Raw genomic sequence first — 24,037 nt, forward strand, 5'->3', positions numbered from 1 at the left:
TTATTGTTTACTACATGCGGAAGTGAGTGTATGAAATAGACATGACTCTTAAAACATTCTCAATCTTTTTCATTTGAGTTGTAAAAGGTAAAAACGAGACAAGGTTTAGTAAATAAATTTGAAAGCTCGAACATGGTCATTCGCTATTGGAGAGTGTCTGTCATAGTCAAAAACATTACTATTTGCTTTCTCATTTACGTATTGATGATTTGCTCAAACCTATCCAACGCTGATTGATGGCTAACCGTTTTTGGCCAATAATATTAAAACAGCGCAGCAAAATTAGATGATTAAAATGATCTTAAGACCTCTTGAACATTAGAGTTGTTTGCACTTGGAGTCGGTGCCCTTAGGGGATTTTTTAGAAAATAACTACATAACCCAAACAATTTAATGAGTTAGGAAACGTTTCAAACTAATTTCGTATCTAGCAATTCAAGTTCAGAGGACTCGATTTCTGGGTTTGTTATTTATTATTTTGTCAGCAACTGAGGTGGCCAGATTGTCCACATAGGCGAGAAATCGAGTTCATTGGACTCGGTTTCTAAGCCTAGAAAATGAGTTCATTGGACTCGGTTTCAAAGCCTAGAAACCGAGTTCAATGGACTCGGTTTTTAAGCCTAGAAACCGAGTCCATTGGACTTGATTTTTATACATGTAAATCAAGTCCTCTGAACTCGGTTTCTTTGTATAAAAAACGAGTCCAAGGAGCATCATTCCATCAGTTCCTAGTCTCATCACTCCCATCCCACAGCAGCATCAATTCCCCACAGCAGCAACATCACGTGGGCGTATCAGTCCACCCACAGCCCCAGCCCTCCACGTGTTCGTGGGTCCCAGCTAGACCCAGCAGCATTAGTCCCCAGCCCTCCATGTGTCTGTGGGTCCCAGCTGGACCTGTCCCTCCTTACCGTGGGATCTCACAGCTTCTCTAATACTCTTCAGAAACTCAACTCTTCTCTTCAGAAACTCAATTCTATGAAACAACTTTCATAAACTCACTTGCACTTACAGAACACTCATCTCACACAACACTCTTAGGTAATGTTTTTACAATATTGTGATTATTTGCTAGTTTTTTTTTTAAGAAAAATTTAGAACATATTAGGAAAAGTTTTGTTTTTCTTATTTGTTAGTGTAAATATTGTGATTAATTTATTTGTTAGTATATTGTGATTATTTGCTATGTTTTTTTTTTAAGAAAAATTTAGAACATATTAGGAAAAGTTTTGTTTTTCTTATTTGTTAGTGTAAATATTGTGATTAATTTATTTGTTAGTATATTGTGATTATTTGCTATGTTTTTTTTTTAAGAAAAATTTAGAACATATTAGGAAAAGTTTTGTTTTTCTTATTTGATAGTGTAATATTGTGATTAATTTATTTGTTAGTGTATTGTGATTATTTGCTATGTTTTTTCTTAAGAAAAATTTAGAACATATTAGGAAAAGTTTTGTTTTTCTTATTTGTTAGTGTAAATATTGTGATTAATTTATTTGTTAGTATATTGTGATTATTTGCTAGTTTTTTTTAAAAAAAAAAATTAATATTAGGACACATTTATATAAGATCATGAATCTACTTAAGAAAAAATATCTATAATGACTAGTAATATTATGATTAATTATTGGGAATATTTAGTAAATAATTGTGATTAAATTACAACATATTGGGAAATTTTTTTTTTGTTAGTGTAAATATTGTGATTAAAACGTTTAAAACATTTTCTAAATAATGATATTGTTTGGATTTTATAGTTATTTTCTAAAAAAATCCTGCCCTTAGACCCCGTGTACTTTAATTTAGTCGATTAGTACATAAAACTTCAAATCTGTGTCACGTGATATGCATGTTGGCACTTGCATTGATATATATATCTTGCATAGCATACATATGACCAAATTAAACTGAATTTCTCAATTCAGACACCTTGCAGAAATTTCTGAATACTGAGAAAAATGTCCTTAACATTTACACCTCATATTTACAAAGTAACGCCCTCTAAATTATCTACAAAATTCTTTAAAACCCCATGAGAATATCTGCCCAACCCCATAGACTACCATTCTCCGTTAATCAAAATTAGACCTCTTGAACATTAGAGTTGTTTTTGCACTTGGAGTTGGCGCATTTAGACCCCGTGTACTTTAATTTAGTCGATTTGTACATAAAACTTCAAATCTGTGTCACGTGATATGTATGCTGGCATCCCCCCCCCTCCATTCTTTTTTTCTAGCTAGTGTACCACTGCCTTCACCAAATTTGGCCTTCAAGCTTAAACAATAGCTCAGAGTGCATTGCAATCCCGACAACCTCCAAGCATAGACACTGGATAAATACCAACTAGCTCAGAGCTCATTGCTAATCCTGACAACCTCTACAACTGTTGCGTTGCAAAAGAAACATCTCTGGCAATTTAAAAGATGCCTGGTTATACAGCCGTGACAAGATCTATGGGAACAAGGCACAAACTGGGAATCTGCTTCGCCTGAATAACAGATGCAGCACGTGCTATCATCCCCATCAATTTCCCCCCCATATCCCATTTCATCAATTACTTGTGACTCAGTCCGGCTAATAATGATGCTTGCAAATTTCTCCAGCCGCCCAAGTTTTCCAAGATTCACATCCCCCCTGAAGGATCCTGCCTGGAAAATCAATGAAAAGGGAATAGAGGCATAAATTCCAATTAAAAACCATCAACAAATATACTTCCTAGATGTTTCAAGCTAGGGCAAGCCAAAAACACACATTCATGACACAAGCTGACAAGCTATTACAAACACCAAAATAGATGGGAACTCAATACATATGTTTATTTCATAAACTAATGCATGTCCCAGTAGAAATCCTCAAAAGCTTAATCCTCAAGATCAAAAAGAAAAGGAAACTTCCGATCAAAAAAAAAAGAAAAGGAAACTTGACTAATGTCCAGCACACATTGAGACAAGTTGTGATGGACCAATTTAGGTCCAGATAACTATGGATAATTTAACAGCAGCTACAATAAATTTGCAAATAGTCAAACATTATGAGAACAAAGTTAGGCAGAGAGGTGAATCTATGATATTTAATAAGACAGCATCATCAACATAATGTTAGCAAGCTACTGTACATTGTACCAGAAGACTTGGCTATATAGGAGATAAAAAGGAGGTCATAATATTCTTACTCTATGTTTGAAATGGAGAGAGATGGAGTGAGGAGAGGGGAAGGTGGCCAGAATATAGTAATTTAATTTTTAGTATATTCCCCTCTTTTCTCCCACCATCTCTCTCTATTTCAAACATATCCTTGATCTATTTCTTCAAAAGTGGCATCTTAAATATCATAAACTAAAATTGTTTTCCTGCTGCTGGGAGAAGCTTAAAATTGTTGCAAATACAAATATGCATACATATCACACACACACACACAGATAAAAGCAATCAAGAACTAACCCAGTTATAATTCAAGAGATACTGGAAACCACAATGAACAGTTTTAGGGCAGTCCATGCTTGCAAATACACCCACAACATCATTGTGCTCCCTGCACTCTGCCCCAGAACTAGCATCCAACAAATTCAAGATGATCCCCACAAGAGGTGCCAATATCATGCCTCGGTTCACTTTCTCTAAAGAATGGCCATGTCGTCTAAGTGACCTGCAAAATTAACATGAAATAATATGAGAAAAAAAGTAACCTCCCCCCTTAATTGCAGCTATGGATCACGTTTGGATAAGGAATGAAGTTATTTATGAGAAGGCGTAGCACCAATTGAGGATAGAACAAGGAAGATTAGTTCAAGATGGTTTGGACATGATTGGAGAGGTAAATTGGGGGGGGGGCGGGGGGGCGGGGGGGGGAAGGCATGATCACATGGCCCTAAAATAGCCTGAGTGACGTAAAAGTATCCATGTAGCCAAACCCTATTAGTTAGGATTAAGTTTTGGTTGAGTTGAGTAGATTGACTTAAATTATAGCCAATGTTACTTTGTACCAAGAAACCACAATTCCAATGCTTATACATTTAAAGAACGATAAGAGATTATTTCATATAAGTTCAATAATACAAAAAAAAAAATATATATACAAAAAAACAAAAAACAAAAAAATACAAAAAATACAAAAAAAAACAAAAACAAAAACAAAAAAAAACAAAAAACCCATAAATGCTTCAAGAAAATTACATTTAGAAACAAAAAGATATTGAGATAGTAATGCAACACTTTTTATTTCATGACCCTATATAAATAAAAATTTCCTTATTGCAGCTCCTCACCCAGCAATCAAAAAAGATGTTTCTTTCAAAGTACAATAAAATAATATTAAAGTTGAAAAAAATCGTAACTTAATTAGAAGAGAGAGAGAGAACAGCATGAATTTGTATTCCCTAGCACAGAAACTTACAGGTCAAAAAACTCTGCATCCACTGCTGACGTTACATGGTTCAAAATAAAGACAATCAGTTCAGTTAGCCGTCGAAGGTTTGTATCAGTTCCCAACAGGAATGCTTGAGGAATTTCATGGGTACAGAACTCCAATACCCTGGTAAGATTGCATGAGAGATCAAATATTACGCTGCATTTTCTTTGCTGAAACTCTACTACCTGCAAAGATGATTTACAACAATTACATGATCTTTGAAAAAGAAATGATAAGGAAATTCATTAGGTTTGATATAAGGAGGGGAGGGGGTGATTATAGCAAGAAGAAGAGAATCTGCACTTGCATAAAAATGAATAACAGTCAAACCATCAGAAACTACAAAAGCTGAGAAAACCTTTAAGGTTAAAAAATAATAATATATTAATAATAATAACTTTGAATAAACTCTCCAGGTCTCATAATAGGTAAGAATTCTAACCATGAAATGATAGAGAACAAACACCAATACAAAACTATTAACAGTTTTTCCCTATAGAGTTTCGCAGCAGGATATACAACCACTTAGCAGCTGCATAACCCAACCCTCAAAACTGAGTATGGCGGAACTAACTTCAATCTGAACCATAATTATAAACAATAACCAGGACTGGGAACAAGTACAGGGTCAATCCAGGTTAATTTAACTATTAGCCAAATGAGACAATTTTGATAAGTCAAATTGAAACCAGACCTGAGAGAAATGAATGTGACAGTAGAGGCAGACACGGATTTTAAAACCCAGGTAAAATCCACTTGATTATTCAAAAATATCTCTCTCTCTCTCTCTCTCTTGACAAATATGTGTCTTCTTCTTTTTTTAATAGGTAAGAATAATTTTGTTAAAGGAAGACCACCTTATGTACAATGGACAAGCAGAAGCATAAAGAATTACAAAGAATGAATGAGGTACAAAAAAGCAGTGGCTCTAAAAACACCACAATGGAATCACTATTCATAAAACCCGATGCGCAAGACCAATTAGATAAGGAACTAGAAAAATTTGCTAGCAACTAAATACCCGTACTTTCCATATCTTCGAATGTACGCCAATTATGTTCCCTCCATATAGTGCACATAAAACATAATGGAACTATATTACAAATATCCTAATATCCAATGAATGCTTACCCACCCAATTTCTCCAACCAAGCATAAGATCAACAACCTTCTCCAGTAAAATCCAGCAGATCCCAATGATCCCAAATAATCTAAAAACAAAGCTCCACAAGTCACATGCAACCGTGCAATGAATCCATCAATGGTTCACTGTCTCCCCACCATACCAACACATACAAGTATACAACACCAACCATCTTTTTTTTTAATAAATAACAAAACTTTATTAAAGATAGAAAAGCTCTCTTTATGAGATTATCACAAGTAAGAATTTTCCCCAATGTTTCCATCCAAATGAAAAGGAGACCCACTAACAATGCTCATAAAGGATACGTTAAGAGATTTTTCAAAATTACAATGCTTATAGAACTCCTCAAAGAACACCATCACATCCGCTTATACCACCCTCCAACAATGCTGGAAAAAGGCCATAGTGAACCATCTGACCCCAGTGCTTTGTCCCCCTAAAACTCACTCACTAGCGGTAAAATATCCTCCTCAAACCTCCTCTCAAGTAGACTACTCTTAGTGTCCGTTTGGGAACAGCTTATTTAACTTTTTGTTAAAAGTATGCTAAAGTATACTTGTACTTTGAAAAAATTTGAAAAAGTGAGAAAAGCAGGAAAAACAAAGGTTTTAAAAAGCTATACATAAAAACTAAAAGCTGAAACTGATGCCAAACAAGCTATTAAACTCCCCAATAGTGGCAAAGCCCCCACCCATCAACCATATGCCTCCACCCTTCCATTTCTTGATACAAAACCATATAGAAATGCACCACTTGATCCCTCACCTCCAAGTCCTCCTCAGAAAACGAACCATCCACCTCCACAACTCCTAAATGATTATACCTACTATGAAAAATTGCCATCCTTTGAAAAACATGGAATTCTTGTCACCCTCCATAAGCCAAACTCCAAGGGTTGGTGACGTCTGCCCACATCAGTTGGTCTAGATGTTCTTAGGTATTATGTGATAAATCTAAATCACATTCATATCTATTATATACCACATCAGCATGTCAGTATACCCAGACTGCACCATACAGCATCCACACTACTCACCGCAAGCACATGTAAACAAATTTCCCGAATCAACGTTGTGAAATTTGTCTTTTAATTCATATATTATGTAAAAACATGCATAGTTGGGTTAATGATATCTAAAGATTGGGCTATAATTTTCCAGCACATTTATTTGTACTTTGCACCACACATCCCAGTGCTATAAAATGTGGCAGGGAAAAAATTACTAAAAAAATGGGAAAATGTATTATTGTAGGTCACCCAGTTTTGCACTACTACGTTTCAGATTATCCAGCTTAAACCAGGTGGTTTCAATTAATCAGGGTTCCATTCATGGAAACCTCATACTGATGTTGTATGAAATCCAGATGCAGGTTGGTCCCATCCCAGGTTCACACTAAGTGAAGTCATTATACTCAATAGTGATCCAACTCAACACCCTATTTCCCCAACATTTTGCTACCCTGGCCATTATGTATCTATAATCAGTATCATCATTAACCAAATTTACTCTAAAGATAAAGATCGGCTGCTGTGAACTTGTTCATCCAATCCACTTAATAGCTACTTCTTCTATTTGCTTGTGATCCTCCAAAAATTGTCTATAACTTTTTCCTCTCACATTCCCTAGCAACAACCCCCCCCCCCCCCCATCTCTCTCTCTTTCTCCTTGCTTTTGTTCATTTAAGTCCTCTCAATCTCCTAGAGTGTTGCCAGAAGTCCACCATGCACCATACATACCACATGTAGGTTGCGTTTAGGATAGCTTATATTGGGCAGCTTATTTTTGCTACTATTCATGGATCTCACTGCACTTTTTGGTACTATTTATGAATCGTATTATATTATTTTAACTAACTTTTAGTTTTACCTACAGTACTTTTAGTACAAAGTTTTCAATTTCAGCTAAATAAATTGTTCTCAAACAGACCCATAATGTATGAAATGTGGAAAATAAATAAATAAAACCATCACTTCAACAATAACCATGTTTTGAAAAAAAACAAACAAAAAACTTTTAATTAGTAAGATTAAAATTTATATAAAAAATAAATAAATAAAATTTGTTTCATGTCTCAATAAGAACAAGATTATGCATACCTGGAATTTTTCTTGCATTTCTCGAATGGAAACTGAGAATTCAGTCATTGTCCAGCTGAGAGTATTAAATAAGCGGTTGAGGAAAGCTGAGAACAGGTCTTTGTCATTGATGCAGGCTTCCCGTAGTAATCTCTTTATAAATGGATGAAGAGGCCCAAATAGAAGTAGAAAAAAATTGTCAAAAGTTACTCAACAGAATAGAGAGAGAGAGAGAGAGAGAGATCTAGCAAGAATAAAACATCATTATAATCAAAAAAAAAAAAATCTTCACTATTCACCTGGAAAACCACTGACGATGATGATGATTCCCCATGCTTGGAAGAACCAAAGCCAGAACCCCTACACAACCTCAGAAGAATATTGGTAACTGGGATCCAGGATCTTTGATCAAATGCCGACAGCAATGCTTTTGGCAACCTCAGGATTGCTGTTTCATTGCTCTCAAAAGCAGTCAAATATTCCCTGTACTGGACCAGGACTGATATAGATTGAAGGAGAAGATCCTTAAGATCTGCACTTGATATCCTTGGGTCATTGAAGTGGGCAACTACAAAAGTGACCTGATCAAAAAGACATCCGTATGTAATTTATTTGACCCGCACTATTACACGCATTTAACATTCTGAATAGAGCAAACATCATGAGTCCGTTGCCTGACTAACAGGCCCAAGTTTTAGCACATGTAAGATCTAGACATGTAGGAAGTCAACATATCACATGCATGTCATAATTAATTCCGAACTGCATGTAAGAAAAGCAGGACAAATAATACCATGGATATTGTATCAAAGCAATAAAAAACCCACTATAGAAAATTATTGGAGCTTTCTAAAATTTGGTTGCTTTGTTTAGAACATGGAAGATACATAAATATATGTAGAATTTTTTACAAGAGCTAACCCTATACTTTGTTTTGTCATTCATGTTGCACATATCAAGAGGCCATTGACAACAAAGATTATATCATCACTGAAGGATAGGAACATTCTTTTTCTTGATGCATGACATTCCATTTGCCATGAATACCATACAGTTTTAAGTTTCTTTTTTTTGAGCAAAGCTTTAAGTTTCAAATGTCTGAGATAAATGAAAAATGTTCTTTCCCATCATCAATAATCCAGCAATACATTACTCAAAATAGCTGTGAGAAGACATTCATATTTTTCAATATACACTGTTATTTTTCCAAATTAAACTCAAAATCGCAAAAACAATTGGAAGAAGACGAAGAATATTGACAGATGAGACATACAAATGAAGCAAGTCCCTGCTTGACAAATACCGCAGGGGGAACAAATGGGGGATCGCTCTTACGCAACACATGAAAGCAGTCAACCTGTGACAGAGATTAGAATACAGATTAACAATAATATGGTTAATGGAAACATAATGTCAAAATCCCATTAAACATACAGGAAATAAAAATTAAGAACAAGATAATATGAATGTTAGCAGTAAAAATTACAATTAAAAGTTCATAACTACTGGCTATGTGCAGTTTTTCAAAATCCTAACACGTGACTATATTAATTTTGGAACATATAAAAGATGAAAAGAGCACAAAGTCATATGAAGAAAAAAGGCTCAAGACAGATCAAGGGTGTATGTGTGTGCAGGTGGAAATATAAGTATCAGTAAGTGTGGTTGTCTTAGTATCGTCATATTCACCACCACAATTGGAGGACACATACACAGACACAGGTGAGAATCTTGCTATTGTACCATGCTGATTATACTGATTAGTAGCCAACCACCACTACTACACATGCAGGCACACATGTGAAAAGAGAGAGAGTGAGACTCAATATCTTTGAATGTCAAACTGCAATTTCACCATGCAACTCTATAACACCCTAATGTAGCCATAAAACATTCTGTTCAAGCTCCCTGCAGTTTGCATTGATTTGATACACTAATGGCAAAAGACGCAAATATATTTGTAACAATGTGCACACGTTGCAACAGAAGAAAGAAGAGCAGGGAAAAGAGTTTCTATATGCTCGTGCAACAAATTAAACAATAACGATCATGTACAACTCTCATATAAAATGATTTTACAAGCTTTTATGTTGAATAAAGTCTCTATTTACCAGAACTTCCAAGTAAAATTCCGGGATGTAAACGAACACTGAATCTACTCTGCTAAGAACCAGAAGCAATTGGACAATCCACATGCACGTAGCATACATCCCTCTTTGCTTCCATTGAGAAAAGAGAGAAATGCGGTACCTGTAAAGCATGACAGTCACAATTAGAAAATAAGAATGCAAACACTAAACTTTTTTGAATCACAAGGTGAACTGTCACTTTCACCGACTTTCTTTCAAGATTCCCAACTAACAGCAGGGAAGCTTAAATACATACATGTTTTTCTTTTATAAAAAATAACCTATCTAATTAATGATAAAAAATGGAAAAGGTTTCTCTCCAAACTAGTTAGGAGAGAAACCATTCAAACTCCTCTTATATCTTTTCATTAAATGTGAATTTTAAAAATCAAACCGTTAGATTCCATATTCTTTATGTTGTTAATACACATGTCAAATTTCATCCAAATCAGTTGTTATTTACTATTCAATCAATAAACTTATTTTTTATGCATAATTTTTTACCACAAAAACTTGAAATTTAAATATGTCATAAATGACTTGGCTATTGATCTTTGATCTTCTTAAAATTTTGCAAGCGTGGAGGATATAATAAGAATATGTCCAACAGTTAGATTTTCAAAATTCACATCTAATCAAAAGATATAAGAGATTGAAGGATTTCATTTGGAGAGAAACCTTTTCCATAAAAAAGAGACAACATGGGTATTCACTGGTACACAATGTGTGTACAAGAGACAACCCAAAATAAAAAGAAATTAAGATCTAAAATTTAACATATGCAGGAAATCAAGAAAACTAGAGCAAGAAGATGGATTGCTTTAGTCTACTCATATAGAGTCATTACAAACACATTATTCAATCTTAAAGTTTGAGGTCTCTCTTCCCTCAAACATCCACTCATTCCTTTCTCTCCAAATACACCGCATTAAACACAAGGGAATGGCCTTCATAGCTGAAATACATTCACATATAGTCATAAAAATTTTCAACAATCATATCTTCCCATGCAAAGATCAGCAGATACCAACTTCATGACAAAGTAAGTTAACCAGGCAACATATGCACCCAAAACATCTGACTCAGTTACAAACTACAATAAGGGTAGAGATGATAAAGAATAAACCGTAAATACAAGCAAAATTGAACTTGAAAAATATTTCAATGTGCTCATCTTACCATGCACAATGTCTCACACAGTCAATAACTTCTTCACGATAAAGATTCCGAGCTTCTTTCAAACGCTTTAATTGCTCAATGCAAGTTCCCTCTCTTATTTGTTTATCAGTTTCCTCCAGAACAGAGATTGAATGTGACTGATGAGACATGTAATATGATGCCTACAATCAGAAGATTTTATTTCAGATTATTCACAACATCCCAAAAGAATCTAGGAATGTAACAACAACAGGTTAGTTACTCAGTAAAACAACAATGTAGAGAAGTGAAAGGTCTTGAGCATGAGAAGAGAATGCTACTAAAAGGGAGGGGGAGGGGGAGGGGGAGGGGGGGAAGGTGGAAAATCAAATTCAAAACACTTCTTTTCAAACTAAAACAAATGCTCATTTAAGGAAAAACTTTGAAATAACCAGGCATGGCAGTGATTTAGAAGTCAAATGATGGAGGAGTTTGAGACCACACATGAGCGGGTGTTAGAATAATGGTTTTAATGATTAAATTCATCCTTTCCTATCAACTTAAGCTAATTTATCATGTGTAATAACAACAATATCAAAATTTTACTCCCAACATTAACAAATCTTAAAAAAAAAAAAAAAAAAAAAAAATTTGAGCTTCATCAGGTGATCAAAATCACTGATATTTTGCTGATGACCATGAGTCCATGGGGACTTTGACCCTCAATCAATAACATACATACATAAATAGCGAGTGCTTTATCGATTCGCTTCTTTGTATATTTTTGTTTTTCTCATTTTTACCTTGACACTGCATTTTATAATTTTAAGAAAGTGGATGGATTTCAGTCAAAGCAGTCACATCAATGAAGCATAACAATATGGATATAAGATTTACAAACATGCAAAAACAGAAACATCCATCAACATCAAAGCTCGTATACTTTAAAGAAGAGAATTTTCCATGTTGCTTCCTCACCTGCTTAAAGTTTGGTGCAAGGCCTATGTGATACAACAACAGTAAAGCATCCAGAAGTTCTTCTTCTGTTAGTGTAGCTGAAGACACATTACATTCCCTGGGTACAATCATCACATGTTGGACCGGACGATAATCCAATTCAGATTCAGATTGATCACTGGAGCTAGGCTTATTTGCTATCTCATCATTCAAAGTTCCAGCACTACATTCTGTAGCAACATGAGCTGATCTCTCTGGAATATGGTTGCAATGGCCAGTAGAACTTTTGGCTGTGTATATAATTGGATCCTTTGAGATTCTTGTGAAGTCATCATACCGTGAACTTGAACAACAACATGGTTTCTGCCTGGTTAAATGAGTTACTCTGTTTTCTTCATCATCCATACAGCCTTCCTCCCACCGGATCACCTCTGCTTCCTCATTCTTTGCAGGATTTGATTTCAATAGATGATTGAATGACCCTCCAAGCCTAGATATGCCAGTTCGATGAGGATCATTTTTCAGAAACAAGTACATGGGAAAACTTTGTTGGCCGCCCCTATGAAGAAAACCAACATCAGGGTCAGTTTCGCAGCTCTTCAACCAGCCACAGACGTCCCCCGTACCAAATCCTTCAGATAGAAAATGGAGTATGACTGTGTACAAAGAAACAAGAACAGAGTTGCTTGAAAGTCCAGGAGGCAGTACATTACGATCTGCTCCTCTATTCTTTAATAAAAGATTCTGTAAAAATTTCCTGAACACTGAACCAGGCAACTGAGGAGGTGCAATAGGTGGTATGAATTGAATGACCAAGCGACAAAGGTCCCTATGCTTCTCCTCTATCTGCAAATAGAATACGTGAGTCAGTTAATGGAAAATCATAACACCAGCATCCTAGACAAATATGCGTATTTTATGCACCTATATATACTATAGAGAATATACAATTGAAGGAACCCCCCAAACAGTCAAGAAGTCATATTGAATATTTTGCTCCACAAGGTCAAGCCTCAACCATGATAAGCTCTTGTACAAAGAACTTAGAGAATACACTTTAAAAAAATCAGTACATTCCATATGTGAGTAGTACACATAATCGACCTGTCAGGGTGCAGCCTAGTGGTTGGAGGCTTGGGATAAGCTGTATAACCAGACATCATAAGATTGATCCCCACTAGGAGTTCCCCTGGATTACCTGATACACATTTCTGGCAGGTGGGGTCGAGTATCCGTGGTTTACTCCCCAAGGGTGGGTCCAAAGGGCCCTGCCTTGGTAAGGTTCCACATCATCAAAAAATATTTAACTGATCGACACCACTCAAACAATAGCAGTTTGCCAACAATTCAAACCTACAACATATAGTTGGAAGAGGACTTCTTACTACAAGTCAAAGATTAAATTACAAGCAGACAAATAAAATGTGTGAATTACTTCAACATGGAACTAAGTAACTTTGCAGCAATTAAAAAAAAAGACTTCAACCCATTGCCAATTCTTGGTAGCGCCATTTATTAAATAAAAACAGCCATGCCTTCAAGTTCTCACACAAATATGGCCCATCTGTACTTGACTTCTTATGGAATCCCACATAAGTTGGGTATGTACTTGGTTAGATTATGGATATAAGTACTTGTTGGGTTTCTCCACCTACAAGCTTAAGCTTTTAGGTTGAACAACTTAGTATGGTATTAAAGCCCACTTTGTTTATTTTTGGACCATGTGCCAAACTTATATCTATTTGTTTTAGTTAGGTCTTCAGGGTCATTTGTCATGATTTCAGTTTATTTGAAGCTTAGACATAAGAGATGTCAAAGAATCCCACATTGGGTGGTAAGCACCAGCATCTTTAATTGTAGAAATAGTAAGAGTATTGTGCATGTCTCACATGCTATACCTTGTGAATATGCTATATCAAGATCCCATGCCAACTACCATTTGTAATTGTCAAAAAAAAAAAAAAAAAAAAAAAAAAAAAAAAAAAAAAAAAGATGCAAGAGGGAGACAAAAAGGTTATTTGACAAATGGAGAGTAACAATAATAAATATCTGAACTTGAACACGAATATCAATCAAACAAATAAAAAATAAAATAGGAAAATAAGAGTTTGATTTGGGTAAACATAAGTAGCCCAAATTCACATGTGCAACAAGGTTTTTTTTATGTCAATAAGCATGCTTACAAGAGAAGAGACACATCCAAACCTTGTATCCTTCCCTATAAAATGCCTAAATTACCTCTGGGAAAAATGGCGAACACGAAGAAGTTGTAAGAGTTACAACAGAAAATTCAAACTCATTTTTGACACGGGTTTAGAACAAAAATTTAACTAAAATATCATCTCATTTCTCCTTGTTAGCTTGATATAGAATGGTAGGCTGCTAAGTACTAAGTTGTAGATTCCAATCGTGAGTGAAAAGACTTGATTCATCTAAATCCTTCAAATTCAGATAGAAATTTTTATTTGACTTAGAAAGATTTGCTTCTATTGCATTCTATCTTATGGTAATCACATTATGTGATATTTGGGAACTGACCTTAATATTTTTTTTAAGGGAAAATTACACTAACCTCCCTCCATATTTTGCAAACCTACATGCATCCTCTCCTGTTTCAAATTACACATTAACCTCCCTTATGTGTTCCACACAGATCACCATCCCATAAATAACTGATGGGATATTTTGCCTACATCAACGAATTCATTAGAATATAAAATGCCAATTTTTCCATTAAAAGTACAATGGACACTTTTAGGGGAAATTAAAACATGGCAATAAAATATATCGATTTAACATCAATTATTTATGCATTAACACTCATGCTTCTTACAAATTTTATGCACTATTAATAAACATGCTTGATGATGCCATTACAGAAAGTAAAATGCTTAAAGAAATTTGAGTCTCATTGTAAAAACATAAAGAAAATATCCAAAATTTCAAAACCAAAAGAGGAGCAAGTGGTCAGTTTGTCAGGGAAGCAGCAGGATTAGTCCAGTTGTTTGGGAGCAAGCTTACTCAAACTAATATTAGCTCCCAATGGTTGGTGCAATACATACTAAATCTAAACCACTGGCCATTGCAACTATAAAAGGAAAATTGGTATTTTACACATTGCAACCAATTTCCAATAGTTTCTGATTACATCAGCAAATATCCCAACTTTTTTTTAATAATGTAGGGAACCTTTCTAAAGAAAAGCCCTTTGGACTCACCTCTAAAGAAGTGCAAGCTAAATGAGACGATGAGGCAAAATTCAGCATGTTACTCAAATTTCTTAACTAGTATTTGCATACTTCTATTTTTGGTATTATATTATTAGCATTTAAAAATGAAATTCTTTGTCTTTCACTGACTACTTTTTCACTTTTTGGATCTAAGGTAGCATGCATACACACAAAAAAAAATATATATATATATATATATATATATATAATGTAGTTAAAAATGCACCTTACTAATTGCTTTGGATAAAGCAGTAGTTGTCAAAATCATGCCACTCTCACAGGACACGTCCTCAGATGAACCAGGCCACCACACTGAAGGCATCATGCACTCAAGATCCTCCTTGTTTGGAGACTTCAGTGAAAGAAATCCTTCAAACAAGAATTCAAAATCTAATGACTTCCACCAAAGCATCATTAATTTTTCTCGTCTTAAGATATGACAGGCCAATGCAAGATAAGAATATGATCCTGAATATGGGCATTCTGCTAGAACAAATGGTGCTGTTTTACAACCACATGAAAGGGCATTTATCAGGTGCTCAAATAACAAATGAGATTTTTCAAATTCTAGAAAGATGTCGATAGCTCTATCCAAGCTTAAATAATCATGTGGTGCCTGCACTCCAAACACTTCCATCATGAATGACAGAAATGGACCTCGACCTATATACTCCAAACTCCCAGCATCTGTTTCAAGTATAGAGAAAAATTCTTCACATATCCCATGGAATACAGGATCAAAAAGTTCTTCAAATGAAACAAACCTCTTCAATCTCCTCAATTTCTCAACAGAAGCATGGTCACCCTGCTCTTTCCGTTGCATATCCAAAAGCCTTGACAAGCATTGCAGCAACTGTGTAGCAAAAGAAGTTACAGAGGAAGGAGCTTGAATTGGGAAATATCCTTCAATCGGGTACTTAAAGGGGCGGGACCCAAAATTTAATTCGCAACGTTCACCTTGAGAAAGAGAAATTGCTGGATAATACCCAAGACCAGGCCCCATTTTGCGAATCTCATGAAAAGCCACTCCAAGTGAGACGCCATTCCTGTAGAATGAAATCTCATCATAATCCAAATCTATGCAACATCCAATGACATCACCAACAACCCATGACTGACCATATTCCTCAGCTTTGTTATTCCATTTCCTAACCCTTCTTCCATCAAATGCATATGAATCATCAGCATCACCTACACCCTTATGTTCAGTGAAAGGGCAAGAAAGAGTTACCCATCCAAGCTGTTGTACACCTGAAGTTTCTAAGATAACTTCATACATCCATTTTCCTTTCCAAACACAAGCATTAGCCCTGGCACTACTGAACATTGCTAAGCTCTCTACAAGCAATGGTGACTTAATAATTCTTATATCACCACAAATGCTGATATCTTCAAGACCAATGACAAGGGGACCACAACCATTATCAAATATACAAAGTCCATCCCTATTTCTAACCAAAGAGCCCGAGCTCTCATAAAACTTTGAGAACTCACTCTTTGCAATAGAGCGAACAAAATTGCTGTCAACTGGACTAGTCAATGGACCAATTGATTTGTGAGGGAGACCAAATACATATTCAATCATTCGCTCCACAGACTGGTGACAAAAATCATCACAATGTGAAACAAGACGGGTTTTTGACGAATTCTCTCTGCCATCCTCACCCTTCAAGATTACAGCCAAACCAGAAGAGAGCCCACCAATCCGTAGGCTGTCTTCTGCCATTGGCAATATGCAGAATCACTACAAAACCCTCAATTTTCACAGAACACAATCAAAAATCTTCAAAACTCAAATATCCTTCCAGAAATATTGATCCTTTCTAACAACACTTTGAACTCTTGTAAAATCGCCATCCTCCTGACCCTGAAATTTCCAATTCACAACACATATGATTGCAAACACAAGCTACAAAGAACTGTTTGGTTGCCAATAAAACTAAAGGCCAAAAAACAAAAAACTAGCAAACACACAGTCCATTTGTTTGATTATCAAACAATAAAATAATTTAAGAAAAAAAAATTATTTAGCATAGTTAACTAGGGAGCCCGAGAATATGAAAATTTCGCATTTTCTTTGGTTCTGCTTTTTCTTCCTCAGTTTTCTTGGTAACCAAACAGATATCAAATTCAAAAATTCAAAATGAATTTAACTTTTAATAACTTAAAAAACATAAAAATTCAAAAACTGTCTATAAAGAACTGTTTGCTTGCTGAGAAAACTAGAGGCTAAAATCAAAAATCAGCAAATACAGTCTCTTATTCTTTTTTTTCATTTCTTTTTTTTTTTAAGAAAATGTTATCTATTCATTTGATTTACCAAACAATACATAAAATTTACTTAGCTAAGTTAAGTAAGAAGCTCAAGAATTTAAAATTTCTAATTTTATTTGCTTCTGTTTTTTCTACCTAAGTTTACTCCAGAACCAAACATAAATGAAATTAAAATGAATTAACTTTTAAGAATTTATAATACAAAAAAAAAAAATTTCAAAAATTATCTATAGAGAACTGTTTGCTTGCTGATTAAACTAAAGGCCAGAAAACAAAAACCATCAAATACGCAGTCTATTCGCTTGATTTACCAAAAAATACATAAAAGTTACTTAACTGAGTTAAGTAAGAAGCACAAGAATATGCAAAGGGCTAGTTTTATAGATCCTGTTTTTCTTCCTAAGTTTTCTCAGCAACCAAACATAAATCAAATTAAAATGAATTAACATTTAAGCAATACATAAAACATTCAAAAACAATCTATAAAGAACTGTTTGGTTGCTGAGAAAACTAAAGACCAAAAAACAAAAGCCAGCAAATATATGGTGTTTATTCGTTTGATTTGCCAAACAATACATAAAAGTTACTAAGCTAAGTTAACTAGGAAGCCCAAGAACATGAAAATTTCTAATATTATTTGCTTCTGTTTTCTCAGCAACCAATTCGAAATAAATTTCAAAATGAATTGACTTTAAGAACTTACAATACGTAAAAATTCAAAAACAATCTATAAAGAACTAGTATTTGCTTGCTGAGAAAACTGAAGGCCAAATACACACAGTCTATTCGTTTGATTTACCACACAATACATAAAAGTTACTCAGCTAAGTTAACTAAGAAGCACGAGAACATGCAAATTCCTAAGTTTTCTCGGCAACCAAACACAAATCAAATTCAAAATGAATTAACTTTTAAGAACTTACAATCCATAGAAATTGAAAAACAATCTACAAAGAACAGTTTGGTTGCTGAGATAACTAACCAGCAAGTACACACTGTCTATTCGTTTGATTTACCAAACAATACATAAAAGTTACTCAGAACATACAAGTTTCTGATTTCTATTGCTTCTCCTTTTTCTTGGCAACCAAACAGAAATCAAAATTCAAAATTTGGAAACGAATATTGAAAGTGAATTTTAAAGTTATAACAACTTACAGGTGTGGCTCATGCTCTTCTTCTTTTCTCGCTTCGGAACAGTGAAAGGCGGCGGAGACAAGGCATGCTAGGGTTTTGCAGAGACCGTTGATTGAGAGAGAAAGAGAAAGCTTTTAAAGAGAGAGAGAGATTGTTTTGGATTTTCTAAATGTTCGCCAAAAGTTTGGGGAGAGATGTGAACGAACGAACCGAAGCCATAGGTTAGGGACTGTCAGACAGAGCAGCCGCGCCAAGCCAACTCAACTGTGAGAGAGAGAGAGAGAGTGCTCAATCGAACGAAATTGACCGACACGTGTCCACCTCGCGTGGGACTTACGGGTTGCTGACGTGGAGGCGTCGGCTAATGTGCGCCAACAGGTGCAAACCGCCCTCTCTGCTTGAAAGAGTATTGTTCTGTTCTGTGACTAGGTCAACTCAGCTATTTTCAAATGCAACGTTATCACTATTCACTACATAGTGTGCTGCTCAGACGGGGATCAAGGAATCAATGATTTTTTTATATGCACTTGTGACTCTGATTATTTCAACAGATTTTTTTTTTTTTACCAACAATTAATTTTGCTTAAATTATGCAAAATATATTAATAGTCCGATTGGATTGAGAGAGAAGGAGGGGGAATAGAATAGAGGAAAGTAAATTTAGTATAAAATTAACTTATTTTTAACTAACTCTACTTTACTCTCATCTACTCTTCCTCCTTCTCCCCTCCTTCCAAATAAAGCTATAAGACCATAATTTATAGGAATAACTTATTATAAAAGTGTGAGTATTGTAGATTAACTTTTTTTTTTTTTGTTTTAATGGAGAAATTAAGAATTTAAAATTTTCAACCCTCAATTATTATCATACATTTAAAAAATAAATAAAACAAAACAATATAAGTTCATGCGAATGAACTTAAACTTTTATTATATGATTGTGTTTGTTTAGCAAAAAGAAAATTTACATTTTTATTTTTTGTCTTAGTTTTTTCAAACTCTTGTTGTCACACGTTTGGTAAACAAAGACTAAAAATTATAATTTTTTACCTCATGTTTAACAAATGAGAAATGATTCACAACATTTTTACAACATATTTACAACAAATTCTAAGTGACAAGTTGTTACTGGTTGTTATTGTTAGGTTAAAAAAGTAATCTTAGTTCTAAATTCAAATTTGAACCAATAACAACTAAGTACTTATGATTTGTTGTAAAAATATTATAAAATTGTTGTGAACGTAACACTTCTCTTAACAAATGAAATATCGAAAATTACGGACTATCAAAAAGATTATTGATTAACTTGGAGAATCAAGATACAACATTTAAACAAATGATAATCTATATATATAGGTGGAGATTCAAGTTTGTATAGCTAATCATACTGATTTGTCCAAAAATGTAGTAATAACTTCACAATCTATGATCCGTTTGGATTGGGGTGTAGAGTAAAGTAGAGTAGATTTAATACAAAATTAACTTATTTTTAACCAACTCTATTCTACTCCCCTCTACTCTCCCTCCTTCCTCCCTTCATCCAAACAGGCCACTGGATTGGTGGCTAAACCCTTTGTTAATTCTTTTTTCTATGGTAGCAACTATCTAACCCGGCCCGTTGTTTTGTTATAGTTTTTTTTATTGATATTTCCAATACATATATGGATAACTTGGTTCCCCTTGTTTCTCAAAAAAAACTTGGTTCCCCTTATTAATTTTATTTGGCCGTATCCATGTCGTTTATAATACTTCAAATGACATGTTTGATTTACTTGTTAAAAAAATTGACATGTTTCATTTCAATCGTCTTCAGGTGACCGTTTGAAGAGGTTGTTCCATTATTAATAATACTGTAATAAATTTATATATATATATATATCCAGCTGCAAATTAGAGCTAGCAGCCTAGCAACATCAATTGGCTGTATTAATGGACAAAATTGATTTTTACTTGCACTTGATACTAATTCAAACAAATAAAATTGACTTGGTTCTAGATTAAAACCTTTATAAACTCACAAAATTGTTTTTTATTTTATTTAATAAAGGTGAAATTTGTTTGAAAGGTACTCTGATGCCTCTCAAATCAACTGAATCCAAGTCCACCAAACATTTGAATTACCGTGGAAATTCATTGCCTTGATTGGATTTTTGTTTTTATTTTTGGAAAAAGGTACTTCATAAATAAACATTAATCACCTAATAAGGTATACATCCTTCTTCTTCTTCTTCTTCTTTTTTTTTTTTTTTTTTTTGGGAGAATGATAAGGTATACATCTTAGCCTGTGTAGGAGGCAAAATTTTAAACCAATTATAAAATGCCACACCAAAATTTAGTGACAAATTCTAAATTAATATGTCATTAAATTAATTAAATCAAATGATGATATGTGTCATCCAAATTGATTTCGCATATTAAAATTTGCCACATGTCACTTGGCCCACAAGATAATAATAAATTTCCTATTCAAAATTTATGGATAATTACCTTTATTGAAATAAATAAATAAGATAAAGATAATTTTTCTATTCAAAATGGATGAATAATTATCTTTATTAAAATAAATAAACAAAACAGAGATAATTATTTATCTTTATTTATTATCTTTATCAAAATATGATCTGTGGGTACCTAAGGCATGCTTGGCAACGTCCTAGGCATGCTTGCAACGTCCTCAGCCATCCTCAGCATGCTTTGCAACGTCCTCGGTATGCTTGGCAACGTCCTCGGCATGCTTGGCAACGTCCTTGGCCGACCTTGGCATGCTTACAACCTAGGCGTCCCGCATCGAAGGAAAACCCCCCCACTTTCTGCCTTATAAGCTCAGAGGTTTGGTGGTACACTATTCACTTTACTTCACAGCTTATAAGGCAGAAAATGGGGGGGTTTTCCTTCGATGCGGGACGCCTAGGTTGTAAGCATGCCAAGGTCGGCCAAGGACGTTGCCAAGCATGCCGAGGACGTTGCCAAGCATGCCTTAGGTACCCACATGATCTTTATCAAAATAGATAAATAGAGATAATTATCTCTAAATAAAATTTGGGCCAATTAAGAGTTTACTACATATCTTCAAGCATATCAATTCAAAGTGGAGTTTATTATCTGAAACCACTATAAATAGAGGATATCTCCACTTGAAGGACAACAAATCTCTAACAAGGTTAAAGCCAGGGGACCATTGTTCGAGTCAAGACCTCAACGAAGATAGAATCAATGGACAACCAAATTTTAAAAAAAAAAAGTTCGTGTTCAAGTCAAGATCACAACAAAGATAGAATCAAATGAGCACTTTTTGTAAAAGAATCAAAAAATAGAGATTGTACTCACTACTTGATTAATGCAAAAATATATTTGCGACACCTTTTTCAATTTGTTTAATTTTCTACCATTGTTAAATTTGTGTTTACAGCCTAATGTAAATAAAATTTGAAAATGAAAACTACACTCAATGGAGTATTTCAAAAACATCTTCGGCCTTCATTTTACATAATTTTGCCTAAAAAGACCCACATCAATCAGATTATGATTGTGTAACATTACAAGTTTGCTACAGTAACCATATAGATTTACATGGACACTATAATGACGCAGTTTGGTTCCTATGCCCAAAAGGTAATAGGAATTAGGCCCAAATAGCACAATACAATGAATTTGTAGAGAGTGAGTTAAAAAACCAGACTCTAATGAGTTGGATAACAATTATAGTGAATTCAAATGATAAGAAAACAAAGATAAACTGGTTTTATCCAAATAAAATTGTCATTGGCTCAATCCAAGGAGGTTAATTCTTATATATGATTCTTTTGAATTTGATTACAAATCTAGATCTTGTTGCTATAATGTTTTTCTCTTAATCTTTTGATCCCTCCTCCTTAGGGTATTATTTCTCTTTTATACTGTTTGCCTTATTTCGTCTCCACCCTCCACGTGTAGACCAGGTTTCTAACGTTGATCCTTGGCCCATCAGCATATTCCTGAAATCTTTGGGAGTAGTTATAAGGCTGAAAATTATTGTTTAGATATCACTTCCACATTAATGGGGTAAAGAATTAGCTATAAAGCATTCAATGCAATGGTAGCAGCTTTCTCTTAAATATTTCATAGTTCCCATTTATCCTGTTCCTTCATGATATGTATCATTATCAATAGAATCTCCAAAAACGTTGCTCTGAATGGCATACCACATCTTCGGACCTTTGCTTTGTTCATCCGCGGAGGCATTCCTCTTCGGACCACCTTCTTGGACCCTTATGACCAAACCCCATTTCTTCATTCATTAGTGCGAACTTGCATGACAACGTTTACCCGTTCTCAGACTACTAGATGTTATCAGACTGGGCCCTCGGCCTAACATATACATAGATATGTACTATTGGGCCTAACATACCTACAGACACTATTTATTTTGTATTTATTTTTTTTACATATCTTGAGGATAGAGAAAAAATTGGATAGTAGTTATTATATGTAAAAAAGATGAATAATTAAAAAAATATTGTAAAATGGGTAATCTGATGTTGGATGTTTTGAAAAATGAATATGTAAAGTAGAAAATGTAAGTTTTTATATTAATATAGACATAATCTTTTGCACGAATTGATGTAAATGTTATGAGGAATTCTATTTATTAGTTGCATCATTGCATGCAATAATTGTTTCTTTAAAAAAAAAAAAGTTGCATGCAATAATTTTAGTTGTGAATAAAATCTGAATAAATAAATATTATTTTAAAATATAATAAAGGAATTAATAGAGAAAGAATAATTGCAAATATGGTATACTAATTTTTTTTTTAAGCTTTTGAAAAACCCACTAAATTGTGCCTGAGTAAGAACTAAAAGGAGAATAAGTGTATGTTTGGATCCACTGAAAGTTGCTGCGTTTACGTTTACGTTTCAGCTTTTTTTTTTTTTTTTTTTTTTTTTTTAAACGCTAAAACACTACTGTTCATTACTGTTATGAACAGTAGCCGCAACTTTTGACTGTGAACAATGGATATATGCACTGTTTACGGACCCACAAATTACACTTTTCAGCAACTTTTTCATTAAAAATGGGTCCCACGGTACTATTCACACATTTAAAAATTATTTTGCTACAGTGTTTTCAGTTTTCAGTTTCAGCAAAATAAGTTCTATCCAAACACACCCTAAGAGTGTGTTCTAAAAAACACACAGGAAAAAAAAAAAGCATAAGAGCAAGTACACCCAACTATTCCCCAGATGGTGATTTTTCCTGTAGATGAGTATTCTGCACTTCGCAAATGGTAACACTACAGTTCACTAGATGCGCACTCAAGAGTCAAGCCTTTTGGATTCCCCTATTGATGCTCTCGGTCACTCAAGGTGCGTACTGCACACCACCCGCGCATTATAAACGCTCCCCCTATTATGAGTTTATGACCTCATTATCGACTTTTCGCCTCCGTTCCTTTCCTTTGTTCCTCGCAATCACATATATACAATTATACACTACCTTTTTAAGTTTTCCACTACCACAAAAAGCGAGTCAAACTTGATTTGCTTCATTACGTTTAAGCTCA

At 34.4% G+C, this 24,037-nt stretch overlaps 1 protein-coding gene across 1 annotated transcript; it reads right to left on the reverse strand.

Moving 5' to 3' along the window:
• Window positions 1–1,836: 1,836 nt before the first annotated feature.
• LOC126733235 (E3 ubiquitin-protein ligase RKP) lies at window positions 1,837–18,726 on the reverse strand. Its single transcript, XM_050436456.1, has 11 exons — window positions 18,517–18,726; window positions 15,311–16,951; window positions 11,876–12,700; window positions 10,940–11,100; window positions 9,743–9,881; window positions 8,905–8,988; window positions 7,931–8,212; window positions 7,653–7,784; window positions 4,393–4,592; window positions 3,441–3,645; window positions 1,837–2,648 (listed from the first exon to the last, which is right to left on the reverse strand). The coding sequence occupies exons 2-11, from the start codon at window positions 16,808–16,810 to the stop codon at window positions 2,349–2,351; spliced, it is 3,828 nt and encodes a 1,275-aa protein (XP_050292413.1). The 5' UTR covers window positions 16,811–16,951; window positions 18,517–18,726; the 3' UTR covers window positions 1,837–2,348.
• Window positions 18,727–24,037: the final 5,311 nt, after the last annotated feature.

The sequence above is a fragment of the Quercus robur genome, chromosome 6 (genome assembly GCF_932294415.1).
Source record: "Quercus robur chromosome 6, dhQueRobu3.1, whole genome shotgun sequence".
NCBI classification, from domain to species: Eukaryota; Viridiplantae; Streptophyta; class Magnoliopsida; order Fagales; family Fagaceae; genus Quercus; species Quercus robur.

Coding starts and splice junctions, on each gene's coding strand:
- LOC126733235 (XM_050436456.1), bottom strand. CDS start 16,810: ATGGCAGAAGACAGCCTACGGATTGGTGGGCTCTCTTCTGGTTTGGCT. Junction 12,701..15,310: donor TATCCAAAGCAATTAGTAAG/GTGCATTTTTAA, acceptor TTCTATTTGCAG/ATAGAGGAGAAGCATAGGGA. Junction 2,649..3,440: donor ATCTCTTGAATTATAACTGG/GTTAGTTCTTGA, acceptor TTGATTTTCCAG/GCAGGATCCTTCAGGGGGGA.